Source organism: Cuculus canorus, chromosome Z (assembly GCF_017976375.1).
Source record: "Cuculus canorus isolate bCucCan1 chromosome Z, bCucCan1.pri, whole genome shotgun sequence".
NCBI lineage: Eukaryota > Metazoa > Chordata > Aves > Cuculiformes > Cuculidae > Cuculus > Cuculus canorus.
The window spans coordinates 77,692,105-77,708,020 of NC_071441.1; the positions used below are offsets into that span (position 1 = coordinate 77,692,105).

Here is a 15,916-nt window from a genome sequence, read left to right on the forward strand (position 1 = left end):
GGCTTCGGGGTGCTTTGTGGCGCAGGAGAAGCGCCTCGGAGCTCCTCAGCGGCCTCGGAGCCCTCCACCGGCGCGGGGGGGGGGGGTGGCATCTCCCGGAGGGGCCCCGCCCCGCCGCCGCGGCCCCGCCCCGCCGCCGCTCAAGATGGTGCGGGTGGCGGGCGTGCTGGGGCTCGTCATGCTCTCGGTGGCGCTCCTCATCCTCTCGCTCATCAGTTATGTGTCCCTCAAGAAGGAGAACGGCCCCGGGGGGCCCCGCGCCGGCCCCGCGCCCAGGATGTACATGTTCCATGCGGGATTCAGGTCAGGCGCGGGGGGGGGGGGGGGGCTCGGGCCGCGCTCCTGCCCCCATCCAGCCCTTCTCCAGGTCCTCTCCAGCCCTTCTCCCTCCATCCCGCCCCCGCCGTTTCCCCCGCGATGCTCCGGGGGGGGTTGTTGCGTGTAGGGAGCGGCCCGGTACGGCTCGGCTGCTCCCGGCGCGGCGCGGCCCCGGCACTGTCCATGGTGCTGATGGCGGCCGCCGCGGAAGGGAAGGGGGGGGGCACGGGCGGCGCGGGAGGCTGAGCGGGGGGGGCTGTGGAGCCGTGTGTGGGGCTGAGTGTGGGGTTGGGGGGCTGTGGGGGGGCTGTGTGTCAGTGGGGCTGTGGGGCCGAGTCTGAGTGGGGCCGTGTGTGAGTCTGGGCTGTGGGGCTGTGTGTGGGTGCCCACATGGGTCCCTATGTGGGTCAGTGTGTGGGGCTGTGTCCCTGCAGGGGGGGGTCTGCGCGTACGGGGGGCCATGTGGGGCTGTCCATGTGGGTCTGCCCGTGTGTCCGCATCCGTGTGGGTCCATGTGTTTGTGTGTCCACATCCATGTGGGCCCATGTGTTTGTGTGTCCGCATCCGTGTGGGTGCATGTGGGTCCATGTGTGTCCATGTGTCTGCATCCGTGTGGGTCCATGTGTGTTTGTATATCTGCATCCCTGTGGGTCCATGTGTGTCCGTGTGTCTGCATCCATGTGGGCCCATGTGTGTTTGTGTATGTCTGTCCATATGGGTCCATGTGTGTCCATGTGTCTATATCCCTGTGGGTCCATGTGTGTCCGTGTGTCTGCATCTGTGTGGATCCATGTGTGTCCGTGTGTCTGTCCATGTGTGTCAGTGTGCCCACATCTGTGTGGGTCCATGTGTTTGTGTGTCCACATCCATGTGGGCCCATGTGTGTTTGTGTGTCCGCATCCGTGTGGGTCCATGTGTGTCCGTGTGTCTGCATCCATGTGGGTCCATGTGTGTCCGTGTGTCCACATCCGTGTGGGTCCATGTGGGTGTGTGTGTCCATATCCCTGTGGGTCCATGTGTGCCCATGTGTCTGCATTCATGTGGGTCCATGTGGGTCTGTGTGTCCACATCCATGTGGGTCCATGTGTCCACACCCATGTGGGTCCATGTGTGTCCGTGTGTCTGCATCCCTGTGGGTCCATGTGTGTCCGTGTGTCCACATCCGTGTGGGTCCATGTGGGTGTGTGTCTGCATCCATGTGGGTCCATGTGTGTCTGTGTATGCCTGTTCATGGGGGTCCATGTGTGTCTGTGTGTCCATATCCCTGTGGGTCCCTGTGGGTCTGTGTGGCCACATCCGTGTGGGTTCCCGCGTGTCTGCCCGTGTCCCGGTGCCCGCCTGGATCCGCTCCCTCCTCTCCAGGTCGCAGTTTGCTCTCAAGTTCCTGGACCCGTCCTTCGTGCCCCTCACCAACTCGCTGAGCCAGGAGCTGCAGGACCAGCCCCCCAAGTGGACCTTCAACCGCACGGCCTTCTCCCGCCAGCGGTGAGCCCGTCCCCGCGTCTAAGATAAGACACTTGTCCTGTCCCACCGCTCCCTGATCCAGAGCCCCTCCCAGCTCTCCTGGAGCCCCTTTCCCTCCCGGAAGCTGCTCTGAGGTCTCCCCAGAGCTGAACAACCCCAAGTCCCTCAGCCCGGCCTCATAGCGCCAACCCAAAAGCCACCGGACCACATTGCCCAGGAAGCTCCTTCCCTACATTGAAACCCAAAGAACCTGAAGTCCAGCCGGAACCTCCGGAGATGTCATTCCATGTTTTCTTGCCCTGCTTTATCCTAGACAAGAAATCCTTCAGCACGTTGATGTCATCAAGAACTTCTCGCTGACCAAGAGCAGCGTCCGCATCGGCCAGCTGATGCATTACGACTACTCCAGCCATAAGTACGTCTTCTCCATCAGCAACAACTTCCGCTCGCTGCTCCCTGAGGTCTCGCCCATCCTCCACAAGCACCACAACATCTGTGCTGTCGTTGGCAACAGCGGGATCCTGACCGGCAGCCAGTGCGGCCAAGAGATCGATCGATCCGATTTCGTTTTCCGTTGCAATTTCGCTCCCACCGAGGCCTTCCAAAAAGACGTCGGAAGGAAAACCAACCTGACCACCTTCAACCCCAGCATCCTGGAGAAATACTACAACAACCTCTTGACCATTCAAGACCGCAACAACTTCTTCTTGAGTTTGAAGAAGCTGGACGGCGCCATCCTTTGGATCCCCGCCTTCTTCTTCCACACGTCGGCCACGGTGACCAGAACGCTGGTTGACTTCTTTGTGGAGCACAGAGGACAGCTGAAGGTCCAGCTGGCTTGGCCGGGGAATATAATGCAGCACGTCAACAGGTTTGGGCGTCTCTCTCTAAAAATATGGCTTTTATTTCTTGGCCCTGCCTGACGCGGTGGGCGCTCTCGAGCAGATCAGGAACCGATAGCTCTCGGTTTTAAACCAAAAGGGCTTTTGTAACTGCTTCAGGGAGTTATTTCCGGTGGGGCGGGTCCATCACCGAGCTGCCTCCCACGGGATCAGGGTGCTCCAAGCGGCCCCTGAACCTCTCCATGGATCATAGAATCCTAGAAGGTGGGTTGGAACTGGACGGGCTCTAAGGTCCCTTCCAACTCCAACCATTCAACACCAGCTGATAGATGATCCATAAGGTCCCTTCCGAGCCAAACTATTCTATGATTCTGTGGTCTCCACGTGGTAACTTCTCTCCCTTGCGGCGTTGGTTGCCCCCCAGGCTGACGTGTCTCTGCTTTTCCGCAGGTACTGGAAGAACAAGCACTTGTCTCCCAAGCGGCTGAGCACGGGTATCCTCATGTACACCCTCGCCTCGGCCATCTGCGAGGAGATCCACCTCTACGGCTTCTGGCCCTTCGGGTTCGACCCCAACACGCGGGAGGACCTCCCCTACCACTACTACGATAAGAAGGGCACCAAGTTCACCACCAAGTGGCAGGAGTCCCACCAGCTGCCGGCAGAGTTCCAGCTGCTCTACAGGATGCACGGTGAAGGACTGGCCAAGCTCACCTTGTCGCGTTGTGCCTAAGAACCTCCATCTCCAAGTGCCAAACGAGCCTCTTGAAGAAAAGAAGTGCCCAAACCCGAATTCAACATCCTCCACATCCAATTCTAAATCAAAACAAAACCCCAACCCCATCCCACCCCGAGATGTTTGCCGTGGTAGAAAGATGCTTTTTGGTCCCCCTTGGCGCTGCTCATCCAAGGGGTTTACGCCTATTTAGCCGTGCAGAATTCCGCGGACGCCAGCCATGCGGCGGCAAAGTCGCCACCTTTTGCATTTCTCGCTACGCAGCAGAGCCTGATTTAAGGTATTTTCCTCTTTTAGCGTTCCCGAAACGCCCCGAACCCCTTCATCCCATCGCCCCGTCCCCATTAGAATTAGAAACGCTAACTTGAAAGGCCTCGCTTCTCTTGTCTCCGTTGCTATCGCTAGCTCCGCAGCCATATTTCGCCGTGGCCGGCTGAGGAAGCCGCTCGGAATTCCGAATCCATCGTCACTTGCAAGTTTTTCAGCGTGGATCCCAGTTTCCACCACTTGCCTATTTTTGTATTTACTGAATTTTGCATCTTTTTAAGGCGAACGGGACGAAGGAGGTCACCGTCTGGCTTCTACCTTCGCTGGGTGTTGAGATCGGGGTCGGGAGACTGCGGAGTTTTGATTCCATTTGGGCCAAATCCCAGTCCAAACTAGGCCGAAACGGGTTCGTTCCCATTCCTTTTGGACTAATTGTGCTTTTGATTTTTACAGACTCATGGAATGGTTTGGGTTGGAAGGGACCTCCGAACCCATCCAGTTCCATGGGCAAGGCCACCTCCCATTGGATGAGGTCGCTCCAAGCCCTATCCAATCAGGCCTTGGTTGGATACTGAACCTCTTCCAATGCTCTATCACCTCCTTTCTCGGAGCCCAACTCATTCCATGATTCTATGACCTGGATGACCTTCAAGGTCCCTTCCCACCCAACTCATTCCATGATTCTATGACCTGGATGACCTTCAAGGTCCCTTCCCACCCAACTCATTCCATGATTCTATGACCTGGATGACCTTCAAGGTCCCTTCCCACCCAACCCATTCCATGATTCTATAACCTTCAAGGTCCCTTCCCACCCAACCCGTTCCATGATTCTATGACCTTCAAGGTCCCTTCCCACCCAACCTGTTCCATGATTCTATGGTTGGTGGGACCAGCTCCCCCAGGAAGGGGATGCTGATGCCTCCAGGTCATGGTGGGCTCTTTCCCAAACCCCCATTTGCAGGGCTGGTTGTCCTGTAGGACCTCACGTTGAGGACACCGTACACCCCAGAGCATCAAAGCAGGGGGGGCCCCACTGACCAGATCGGCCTCAGTGTCCTTTTCTCCCCGCGCCGAGCTGATGGCACCTCAAATTCCATGTTTGTGGAAAAGCCAGGTCTCCCTTTGAGCTGGAGGAAGTCATCGCTGCGTCCTCTCGCCATTCAATATGGAAGCTGCTCTGCAGGACAGGGAGGTGACGGGACAGCAGATTTGTCTTCGCTCTCACTTTGCCTGGACTCTTCCTTCCCTTCCGTTTGGCCCCAAATCTTCCCATGTCCGTCTCCATGAATTCCCGGGGGGAAAACGCAGTTCTACTGACTCTCTAGACGAGTAAATACAGCGAAATGAAAGTATACGCAGCGCAACGCGGTCGGTATTTGTGAGTCCCGCGTCCCCGTCAGTGAGAGCACCGCGCTGGATCCTTCGGGATCTGTGGGCAACGCGATTCTTTGGTGTGAACGTGGCTGCAGCATTGACTCATGTGCCAAAACACGGTCTTGAATGCATCATTTTTAAAGTAAAATGTTTTCTCGTGCATTGGAAGTCTGTAAAACTGAGCCGTGTCCGCTCCTTCCTTCCTCCGAGCTGGAGGCTCACCCTGGTGGGCACCACAGCGGCGGCGTCATCAGGTTTCACGCGTGCAACGTGGGGTTGGAGATGAGCTCTGGTTCAGAGAATCGTGGTGGAATCGTTAACTCCAAACTCGCAGCGCTTTGAGCCAATTAAGGAACCTAAAGGCAATCAAAACGCAGCCGGTAATTAGTAATGAGAGTAAAAGCAATGGGTTCTGAGGCAGAGAGAGCCCAGGTTGACTCCAGGCGCTGAACAAACCACCTCGGGTTTGGTGGTCCTCATCTCAAAGCTGGAGTTCATTCCAGATAGGAAACGGGGCAGAGGATCTTGGCAGATCCGCAGAGCTGAAATTCAGACGGTGGTGAGTCTGAATTTGTAGGGAGAACTCGGTGGTCCGGGAATGGCGGGAGGGGATGGAGAGAAGGAGAAGATGAGGAGAAGAAGAGGGGGTGTGAGAACATTGGCAGGGCTTGGGGGGGCTGAGGGGATGGGAGGAGCCTGAGGGGACTCTGAGGGGACACAAGGGGTCTGAGGGGCTCGGAGAGGACTCTGAGGGGACACGAGGAGCCTGAGGGGACTCTGAGGGGACACGAGGAGCCTGAGGGGCTGAGGGGACTCTGAGGGGACACGAGGAGCCTGAGGGGCTGAGGGGACTCTGAGGGGACACAAGGAGCCTGAGGGGACTCTGAGGGGACACGAGGAGCCTGAGGGGACTCTGAGGGGACACAAGGAGCCTGAGGGGCTGAGGGGACTCTGAGGGGACACGAGGAGCCTGAGGGGCTGAGGGGACTCTGAGGGGACAGGAGGAGCCTGAAGCTTTCGGGGAAAACAACGCGCCCGCTTTCCTCAGACCCCCTCCCCTCAGCGCCCCCTCCCCTCGCCATTGCCCGCCTCTCCTCCAGCCCCGCCCCGCCCACTCCCGTTGCCCGCCTTCCCTCTAGCCCCGCCCCCGCTCTATCCCATTGCCCGCCTCCCCATAGCCCCGCCCCCGCTCTCTCCCATTGGTCTATCCCTCTTAGCCACGCCCCCACAGCGCTCCCATTGGCCGCGTCCCCCATTTAGCCCCGCCCCCCAGCGGGCGCGCGCCCCGCGCCTCCGGTTTGCCTCAGTCGGCGGCGCGGGCGGGCGGAGGCGCGGCGGGGGCCGGAGCCGCCGCTGCCCCGCGGGGCCGGGGCCTGCCCTGCCCTGCCCGCCGCCCGCCGTCATGGAGGCGCTGGGCGGGCTGCTGGGCGCCGAGGCGGGGCCGCGGCCCTGCGGGCTGGCGGCGCTGCTGGACGGCGCCGAGTACCGGCCGGAGCTGGCGCTGCCGCACGCCGTCAGCGTGCCGTGCGAGGCGCCGCCGCCCGCCTGCGCCGGTACCTACGCCACGCTCACCCCGCTGCAGCCGCCGCCCGCCGATAAGTTCCACGCGCCGCGGCTGCCGGGAGACAGCGGGTTCGCGCTGGGCGGGCTCTACGGGCCCTACAAGGAGGCGGCGGCGGCGCCGCCCGCCCCGCACGGGCTGCTCGGTTACGGGCCGCCCGCCGCCTTCGAGCCGCAGCACGGGGCGCTCGGCACCCCCCTGGCCGGCGCCCCGCCCCCCGCGCCCCGCGAGCGCCCGCCCGCCCCGCTGGACGAGATCGACACGCGGGAGGTGGCGCGGCGGGTGACGGCCGAGCTGAAGCGCTACAGCATCCCGCAGGCCATCTTCGCGCAGAGGGTGCTCGGCCGCTCGCAGGGCACCCTGTCCGACCTGCTGCGGAACCCCAAGCCCTGGAGCAAGCTCAAATCCGGCCGCGAGACCTTCCGCAGGATGTGGAAGTGGCTGCAGGAGCCCGAGTTCCAGAGGATGTCCGCCCTCCGCCTCGCAGGTGAGTCCCGACGGCAGCCGGGGGGGGGGCCCACCGGGAAGGGATCGGGGCTGGGGGGGTCCCACTGTGGGGGGGAGATCGGGGCTGGGGGGGTCCCACCGGCAGCAGGCACAGGGGTGAGACCGGGCACTGGGATGTCCCACTGGTACCAGGAGGAGGGAGGAGATTGGGGACTGGGATGGCCCCCCAGCACCAGGCACAGAGATGCTGGTTGGGGACTGGGATGAGGCTGAGGATTGGGATGTTCCCCCAGTACCGGGTTCTGGGATGCTGGTTGGGCACTGGGATGCGGTTTGGTGACTGGGATGGCCCCCCAGTAACAGACACGGGGATGCTGGACACAGTACTGGGCACTGGATTGTGGGCCGGGGACTGGAATGTCCCCCAGTCCTTGGCACTGGGATGCGGTGGGCACTGGGATGCCCCCAGTCCCTGGCACTGGGATGCCCCCAGTCCCTGGCACTGGGATGCGATGGACACTGGGATGCGATGGGCACTGCGATGCTCAGGGCTGCGCGCATCCCGCATTGTCCGCGGTGCGTGCGCGGCCGCCCCCTTGCGCGGGCGTGGGGCGCTGCAGCCCCCATTGTTCTGCGGGGCCGAAGAGGGAACCGAGGGAACCCCGCAGACCCCCGGTACCGTGGGGGGGAACCCAGAGACCCCCCCCAGTCCTGGGGGACGGAGCGGGGCGACCCCCAAAGCCTGTCCCCTGCGGCAGCTGGACTGACCGCCTTGGGTACCGCTGGCTTCTCCGTCCCATCCCGTGGGGACTGTCACCTCTGAGAGGCTGTTTGTCACCTCTCTGTCTTCCCAGCCTTTGGATATGCTGATGGGTACGGGTACGTGGGAATCGGGAGGGTTGGGACGCCAATAGAGCCGCGTGTCCCCTTCCATCCCAGAAACCAATGGTTTTTCTGATAAGTCCTTCCTTTATTCCGATGGGTTCCTGCCTCTCAGATCCATCCCGGTGCGTTATCCGTTGGCAGGAGGCAGCTCCCAGCAGGCTTTCCCAACTCTGCCCCTTGCACGGAGAGGGATGAGAAGGGAGAGACCCCAAGCAGCTGGGATGGGATTCTCTCTGCTGGGAATTCTCCCTCTCCTGCTTGGAGGCGGTGGGATGCTCGGGGTGGGATTCGGCAGAGCAGGGGGGTGAGGAGCCAGGAATGGCCGGAACTCCTTCCATATTTTCAGCCAATGTTTTGTCCGCGTCGGGAATATCAAAGGGACAGACAGGATTTGGGGTTTGTGATGCCGCTGTCTCGAATGCCCGCGTATCGCGAGGGGAACGGGTGCGGAGAAGGCTGAGAGGATGGAAAGAGCTTTCCTGCTGGCAGCGGGAGCGTCGGCACATGGACCCGGCTCGCATTGATCTGGAACCTGAGCCGGTGCGTTTCCAGTAACGCTGCCGGGGCTTTTCCTTCCCAGCACCAGTCCCAGGCGGGGGGTTCCCCACGGAGACATGAATACGTCATTCCCACCCGCCGCTTTCCCAGTGTATGGCGGTGGTGCCTGGGCATCCATCCTGTGCGTTTGGTTCCCACCGGGTGACCGTGCAGCCTCATCGCCTCCGTGCTTCCTTCTGCCCCTTTCCCCACCTGCTCAAACCCCTCAGAGCGAGGGGAAGGAGCTGGAAGTGTTTCGCTTGGCTGAAAACCCACTCATTTAACTGGAAGTTTTCCCAAATTGGATGAAAATCAGCTGTCTTTTAGGGAACCCCCTGGGAGCCGGAGCAGTGGGGGGGCCTTAATAGTTGTTCTTATTGTAGAAAATAGATAATATTCTCTTTTATCCCCTTTCACTCCCCTTTCCCTCTGCTTTTTGCTCCCCTTTCCCTCTGCTTTCCCTTTCGCTCCCCTTTCCCAGAGGGGTCCAAAACACGCGTCGACGTGGTTCTTGGGGAGTGTTCTGGGAGCAGCTGAGGGCCCTGGGGGTGTTCAGGGAGGGAGTTTGGATGCCGAAACGATAGAAAACACCGACCTCAAATGGATTTGGGGATGAGATCAACGCGATGGCAGATAGAAGCGCGATCCAAAAAGGGAATCGCTGTGGTTTGGGGCTTTTTTTTTGAGCTATAAAATCAGACTAAAGGGAATAAAGTGGACTCAGCTCCCCCGACAAATGCTGCGCAGAGGAATTATTCGGCAAGCGATAGCAGCTGGCACTTTCCCAAAAGGCAAATTGTCTCCGGGACCAAAATATCTCTAAGTAAGCAGGGAAGATATTGATGAGGAGCGGTGATTTTCCAGCAGGTCCCATGTGGTCATAATGGGCCTCGAAGAACAGGGGCCTGTGCCGAGGCATTAAGCCTTGGCAAGCGAGGCGGTGCTGGAGATCATGGAGTTAGGGAAAGGTTTGCGTTGGAAGGGGGCTCAAAGCCCATCCAGGTCATAGAATCATGGAATGGTTTGAGTTTGAAGGGATCTCAAAGCGCCTCCGGGTTATAGAACCACGTTTGGCTGTGGTGCTTGGAGACAGCGTTTAACAGGCACGGTGGGATTGGGCTGAGGGTCGAACTGGGTGAGCTTAGAGGTCTTCTCCAACCTCAATGAGTCCATGATTCTCTGGAGGACTGGAGTTAACCCTCTGTGCTCCGTGGGCACATTCTGTTTCTCGAGCTAAATGCTGTCACGGGGCCTTCCTCAGGCTGCCAGAAACCCCGGGGCAGAGGCAAACGAGGCGGTGAAGGCGCCCCGACAATGTGATTATTTCCATCTTCATTGCGATCGCTCCTCGTTCCGTAACGATCCTGCACACAGTGGAGTACTTAACCTAATTCGTATTGATCCCGATCGCTTTCATTTGCGCATACTTAATTCCGAGCGGTAATCAAATTGATTTCTGAGGCCGCGTTGTGAAGAGCTTTGGAGCAACGTAAGAGGTTGCTCTCACGGAATCCCAGCACCACAGAATGGGTTGGGTTGGAGGGACCTTAAAGGTCATGGAATTGTGGAATGGGATGAGTTGGAAGGAATCTTAGAGGTCATGGAATTGTGGAATGGGTTGAGTTGGAAGGAATCTTAGAGGTCATGGAATTGTGGAATGGTTTGAAGGGATCTTAAAGATCACAGAATTATGGAACGGGTTGGAACCCATACGAAACCGCGTGTGAGATATCAATATTGGTGGCTGGACTGAGGGAACGTTGTCCTCCTCTTGGCTCCTTCTCAGCGTCTGCCATTTGTTTGGAGGGTCTATGCTTCACAAGAAGCGTGGCCAGCAGGTGACGGAGGGGATTCTCCCCCTCTGCGAGACCCCACCTGGAGCCCTGCGTCCAGTTCTGGGGTCCTCAGCACGGGGAGGACATGGAGCTGTTGGAGTGAGCCCAGAGGAGGCCACGGAGATGATCCGAGAGCCGGAGCACCTCCTGTACAAGGACAGGCTGGGAGAGTTGGGGTTGTTCAGCCTGGAGAAGAGAAGGTTCCAGGGAGACCTTGTCTCCCCGGAGCCCTCACGCTGTTCTCTCTGCTGATAAATGTCTGTCGAGGAGGAACGTTTGCTTTGATGGTGCCTTTTTGCGAGCCAACTCCCCGGTTCGGGGAAAGCAGTTCCCGAAGGCGCCGGGAAGCACAGGGCTTTGCATTATTTATCATCAGATACCAAGAACTGGAAAGCGCAGAGCAGCCCTGGACATAAATTAGTGATGTTCGCCTTCCAGATACTTCTTGATGTCCCAGAACCTCTTAGGAAGGATGCAGGAGCTCATCTCATCCCTGGTGCCGAGGGTCTGGCCGCGTGGATTCCAGACAGGAGGGAAAATGAGTTGTAGGATGCTCAAATCCAGCCCCAAATCGGCCTTATTTATCTCAGATTGGCAGTGAAACGTTCTCAGGGGAGTGGGTTTGACCTTTTTGGTCCCTTCCAACCCAAAGTGTTCCAGGATTCTGTGTTCTTTAAGGTCCGTTCCAACCCAAAGCGTTCTGTGATCCTATGATTTGAGGGCCCCACCTAGGGATGGCCAGGGAGAGCGCTCCGATCACCTGGGAATTTGGTGCTTTGGGGTCCCACGCGTGGGCTCTGCAGGTCCTTCAGGAGGGTGACAGCTCGTGCCAGTCCCCGTGGCTGGTGGGATCCATGTCCTAACGCTGATTTTCTCCCTCTCTCCACCCCGTCCCCAGCCTGCAAACGCAAAGAGCAAGAACCCAACAAAGAGCGGAACCACGCCCAGAAGAAATCCCGCCTGGTTTTCACGGACCTCCAGCGCCGGACGCTCTTCGCCATCTTCAAGGAGAACAAACGCCCTTCCAAAGAAATGCAGATCACCATCTCCCAGCAGCTGGGCCTGGAGCTCACCACCGTCAGCAACTTCTTCATGAACGCCCGCCGGCGCAGCCTGGAGAAGTGGCAGGACGACCTGAGCTCCTGCGGCTCCTCCGCGGCCTCCAGCACCTGCACCAAAGTGTGACGGCGACGGCCGGGCCCTTCGCCGCAGACTTAAAGCACAATCTTCCCGCGAACCAAGCCCAGCGCAGCTGGGACAGAGGACACTTCTGGTGGGTCTTTGCAGGCGCAAGGTCACAATTAACCTCTTTCTCTACAATCCTACGCTCAGGACGGGCGAAGCAGGGCTGAAACGCTCACCGAGTAAGTTTTTCCTGAGCCCCAAAGAACCCCCCCGGCCAGTGGGGCTGCCGAAGGCAGGCCTGGGCAACCTGCCCGTGGCCAATGTTTGCCAGCAGGGCGCCGGTGCTGGCCACACCGCCCTGCGCCAGAGCTCGCCGCCGCGCCAAGCGAGCACCAAGCCTGCCACGGAGACACTCAAGAACCTGGTTGGGAAACTCAGGCACGGTTCTAGGATGGTTTAGGGACAAAAAATGGATCGAATCAAAGGTTTCGGTTGGGATTTTTCATTTAAATCCATTGACGATCGGGAAGCAGAAAGCTTTGGGTCGGAAGGGACCTTGACCTCACCCCGTCTGCCCCCTAAGCTTGGATCAGAAAGTGCAGCTCCCAGTACCAAGCACAAAGCCAGGAGATCCAGAAGAGGCCCTCTGCCGGGCTCTCCACCGCGGTGGCCGAGGTGGGGCGGGCAGGCGGCCGCGGGCTCTGCGTTCGCACCTGGCGCAGGTGCACACTCAGGACTGTGCAAACACGGCGTTGGGAAAGGGTTTTTTGGGTCACCAATCCGTCCTTTTTTAGTTCATCTCCTCCACAGCGTTACCGCAATGTATTTATCTGTTATTTTTATTCCATTTTTGGGGTGTTTTATGGTACTTCCCGGCAGGAAAACACCAAAAGGAAGCCCTTCCGATGCCACCAACCGTTTTAGATGTGCCACCGTCTGGATCGATTGCATCCCTAAGTTCCTTTGACCCCTCCGCCAGATGCCCGAGCTGGTGGGAACGCAGCACACCAAAGAGACGGCCTTTCTGCAAGCCAAAGATGTTTCTAAGTTGCCATTTTCTCCTCGGGCTCGGTTAGTTGGCCCCGGCGCTGTTGGGGCGCGTCTCCCGGCGGGCGCGGCCTCTTTAGAGACACTTGAGACTCTCTTCTTTTTTTTAATGTCCTATTTAATCGAAACCAAAGAAACATTTTTTCTGCACCTACTTCTTCGGCACCGAACTGTTCCGTCGAGAAAGCAAACGACAAACGGACGAGGAAGCGAGCGAGTAACGCGCCGCCTTTCGAGGGACGACGGCGTAGGAAGCAGATCTCAAAGAAAGGGTTGACAAGAACGAGGGCGAAGCCAAGCCAGGACGCTTGCCGCTTCATTTTGACGACTCGGAGTCATCTTAACGTCGAAGATTGTCTTTAATTTGTGCCTATGCAGCGTTTTCTTTTCCAAGGAACAGAGCAACCAAAACCTCAGCAGCTACAATACCAAAGATGAAGCATTCTCACTTCCTTGTGTTTCAGTTTGTTGTCTCCTCTCGCGTTGGTCTCTGGACAGGTAAACCACTTCTGTTTCTTTGCGCAGCCAAAGGGTGGGTTGAGCTAAGGGAGGTTCCTGTTTCCGCTCCACGCGGGACCTCTCCAAGAGCTGCGTGGACTCCGAATTGTTGGGATACTACGCCGGTACGTCTCCTCTCTCTGTCTCCAAAGCCACGTAGGAACGATGTCTCCGTTGGGTGTGACTTGTTTCATTGAATAGAGTTGGTCGAGGGCTTTGAACGGCCATCGTCGTGCGTGTGAGATGGGTTGGGTAACCTCCACCCTTCTTTCTCCAGGGATAAAACTCGCGATACGAGCGTTGTGGTCGTACGTGCCGAGCACCGCCGCAGCTTGGCCTGCTGAGATCGGACCCCGAGCTGAACCAAAACTGGCGTTGCAGCAGCTCCGTAGTTCATTTTGACGTAGTGGACGTGTTATGGTTGAGCAAAGTCTCGATCCCAACCATGACACGCAGCCCGAGGTCCAAATTCATCTTCAGGGCTGGAGCACGGTTTGCTCCGCCTTTCTGCTTTGCAGAACTCTTTTCTCCAATGAGTTAAAGAGAAGTCCGAAAACCTTGGTCTGCTCAGGACAAGGGAGACTCAAAATGTCCTTCAAAGTAGATTTCCAGACAGTTGATGAACCATTTGAGAATGATGCAAAGAACATGGAAGGGAGCTGCCATAACGTTGGTTCAGGTCGGGGCTGATCCGTGCTGACGTCTCTGAGATGTTCTGAGTCGGCCCAGCTGAGGTGGTTGGGGTCACCTCCCTTCCCGTCCGCTCAAAGCAGCCTCTCCACGTGCGTTTGGATCATGGCGGTGCCCTCACGTCTCGTTCTGAAAGCTCCTCCTGCCATCTGCTGTAGGACCGCGGAATGGTTTGGATTGGAAGGGGCCTCGCAGCCCATCCAGTTCCACGGGCAGGGCCACCTCCCGCTGGCTCAGGCTGCCCCAGGCCCCATCCAACCTGGCCTTGGACTCCTCCAGGGATGGGGCGGCCTTGGGACCGGATGATCTTTAAGGTCCCTTCCAACCCAAACCATGCCATGATCCTCATGAAGCAAAGGCCTGGGCTTTCTGTTTGTCTTTGGGTTTCCTCCCAATGGCGTAACGACAGAAGTCCGGAGCGACTCCAAACGTGTGAGGCTTCTCTGAGCTGCGACCACAACCGCATCCCTGCCCACGGTTCCTCCATCATTAATGAAACTCATTGTCATCTCAACATCTGAAACTACTGCTGCGTGTTTTATCCCTGCGTCTTTCACGGCCCCATGGTGCGTCTTCCATCTCACCGTCAGCTCTCGTAGGCCTTTACGTAGCAGCTGCCTCGGAAGAGGAGCATCGGAAGCGTGGGTAGATGTATTGTGTGTGATGTAACGTGTTCCTTGTATCCATTGGCATCCAAAAGACTAAGGTAGTATCTCAGCACCTTCCGCAGCGCGTCCTTGGGGTGACTCCCGTGGGCACATCCGAGAGGAACTCCACTTTCCAGACCCCTTGGGTGTCGTTTCAATCAGCCGCGAAGGATCAAAGACTGTGCTCTACGCCTTCGGTTCGAAAGCTTTACTCCACGTCTCTCTTTACCTAAAGCTGAAGCCAAAGACCTCGAGGAGGACTCAACCAGGTAACGTCGCCCAGAGCCGCCCGTGGGCCTCCTCTCCCGCTGCGAGACAACCTTCTTCCTTCTTCTTAGTTTGGACACGTGGGGAAAACCTTTGGATTTGCCCTCTTTACAAACAGGGATTTGGATTCGTTGGCTTTTTTGGCTTAAACGGTTTTATTTATTCCAGAACGGTGTGGCTTTCCACCCGATATTTGATCGCTCGATAATGGCATTTATTTCCTTCCGTGTCCCAAAGTCCTCGTTCAGCCCAAACCGCGTTGAGCTGCGCTTCGGCTCGAAGGCTCAACGGGAGCTTTGGCCGGACGCGGGCCGCGGGATCGGGGTGACGCTTTCATTTCTATTCATTCCTCATTTTGGGGGTCGTTTTGTTGATTTACGCCCTGGGGGCGGGAACGCGCTTCCGAGTTGGGTTTGACTTCCTCCTCCAGCACCTTCGTAGCGGCAGGAGGAGGCGGCGCCAAAACGAGGAGGTTTGGGTTCTTTTAATCCATTTAACTGCTTAATTATTGAACTTATTTAAGTCAATCCCTTCCCTTATTTAAGTCAATCCTTTCTCTTATTTAAGTCAATCCCTTCCTTTATTTAAGTCAATCCTTTCCCTTATTTAAGTCCAACCTTTCCCTTATTTATTGGAGCCCTTTCCCGCCGGCAGAAGGTGCGACGCAGCTTCGTTACGGCCCAAAAAAGCCTTTGTTGGTTATACTTTATTTATTGAACTTCTTAACGTCCCCCGGAGTTGCTTTTGTTTTCAAGCAGAGTCACCTCCGGAGCCCCCGCGCGAAGGACGAGGGAGGAAGGTTCCACCTCAGCCCGAAACAAGGCGGGAAGGAACGACGGTGCCCGGAGTTTGGGGCCTCTTGGGGTGGGACGGGAGACGAGAGGGGGACCTTCGAGGGGCTGCGCCCGCAAATGGGGCTGTGGGGGGGAAGGGGGAACGGAGAAAATGGGGGGAGACGGAGGAAATTGGGGGGAAAAATGGAGAAAATGGGGAAAACCCAAAGAAAATTGGGGGAAAAAATAAAGAAAATTAAGGGAAGAAACCCAAGAAAATTAGGGGGAAAAAAAACCAAGAAAATTGGGGGGAAAAAAACCCAAATTGGGGGAAAATCAGAGTAAATGGGGAAAGAAAGAAAATAGGGGGGGGATGGAAAATGGGAACAAAGAAAATGGTAAAAAATGAAAGTGAATGGGAGGAAAATGGGGGAAAACCAAAGTAAATAGGAAAAAAAAACCCTAAAATTGGGGACAAACCCCAAAGACAGTGGGGAAAAATGGAAGTAAATGGGGAATAAACCAAAGTAAATGGGCAAAAACCAAAGACAATTTGGCAAAAAGCAAAGACAATTTGGGAAAAAAAAGGGAATGGGGAAA

The 15,916-nt window shown here is 57.5% G+C and overlaps 2 protein-coding genes across 2 annotated transcripts; both read left to right on the forward strand.

The window, feature by feature from the left end:
* Positions 1-61: 61 nt before the first annotated feature.
* On the forward strand, positions 62-4,277 carry ST8SIA3 (ST8 alpha-N-acetyl-neuraminide alpha-2,8-sialyltransferase 3). Its single transcript, XM_054053961.1, has 4 exons — positions 62-303; positions 1,681-1,803; positions 2,096-2,653; positions 3,075-4,277. The coding sequence occupies exons 1-4, from the start codon at positions 146-148 to the stop codon at positions 3,355-3,357; spliced, it is 1,122 nt and encodes a 373-aa protein (XP_053909936.1). The 5' UTR covers positions 62-145; the 3' UTR covers positions 3,358-4,277.
* Positions 4,278-5,602: 1,325 nt separating this feature from the next.
* ONECUT2 (one cut homeobox 2) lies at positions 5,603-15,455 on the forward strand. The gene is made up of 3 exons (XM_054054827.1): positions 5,603-5,651; positions 6,144-7,052; positions 11,168-15,455. The coding sequence occupies exons 1-3, from the start codon at positions 5,603-5,605 to the stop codon at positions 11,452-11,454; spliced, it is 1,245 nt and encodes a 414-aa protein (XP_053910802.1). The 3' UTR covers positions 11,455-15,455.
* The last annotated feature ends 461 nt before the right edge of the window (positions 15,456-15,916 follow it).

Coding starts and splice junctions, on each gene's coding strand:
- ST8SIA3 (XM_054053961.1), top strand. CDS start 146: ATGGTGCGGGTGGCGGGCGTGCTGGGGCTCGTCATGCTCTCGGTGGCG. Junction 1,804..2,095: donor ACGGCCTTCTCCCGCCAGCG/GTGAGCCCGTCC, acceptor GCTTTATCCTAG/ACAAGAAATCCTTCAGCACG. Junction 2,654..3,074: donor ATAATGCAGCACGTCAACAG/GTTTGGGCGTCT, acceptor GCTTTTCCGCAG/GTACTGGAAGAACAAGCACT.
- ONECUT2 (XM_054054827.1), top strand. CDS start 5,603: ATGGCGGGAGGGGATGGAGAGAAGGAGAAGATGAGGAGAAGAAGAGGG. Junction 5,652..6,143: donor GATGAGGAGAAGAAGAGGGG/GTGTGAGAACAT, acceptor CCTTCCCTCTAG/CCCCGCCCCCGCTCTATCCC. Junction 7,053..11,167: donor GTCCGCCCTCCGCCTCGCAG/GTGAGTCCCGAC, acceptor CCCCGTCCCCAG/CCTGCAAACGCAAAGAGCAA.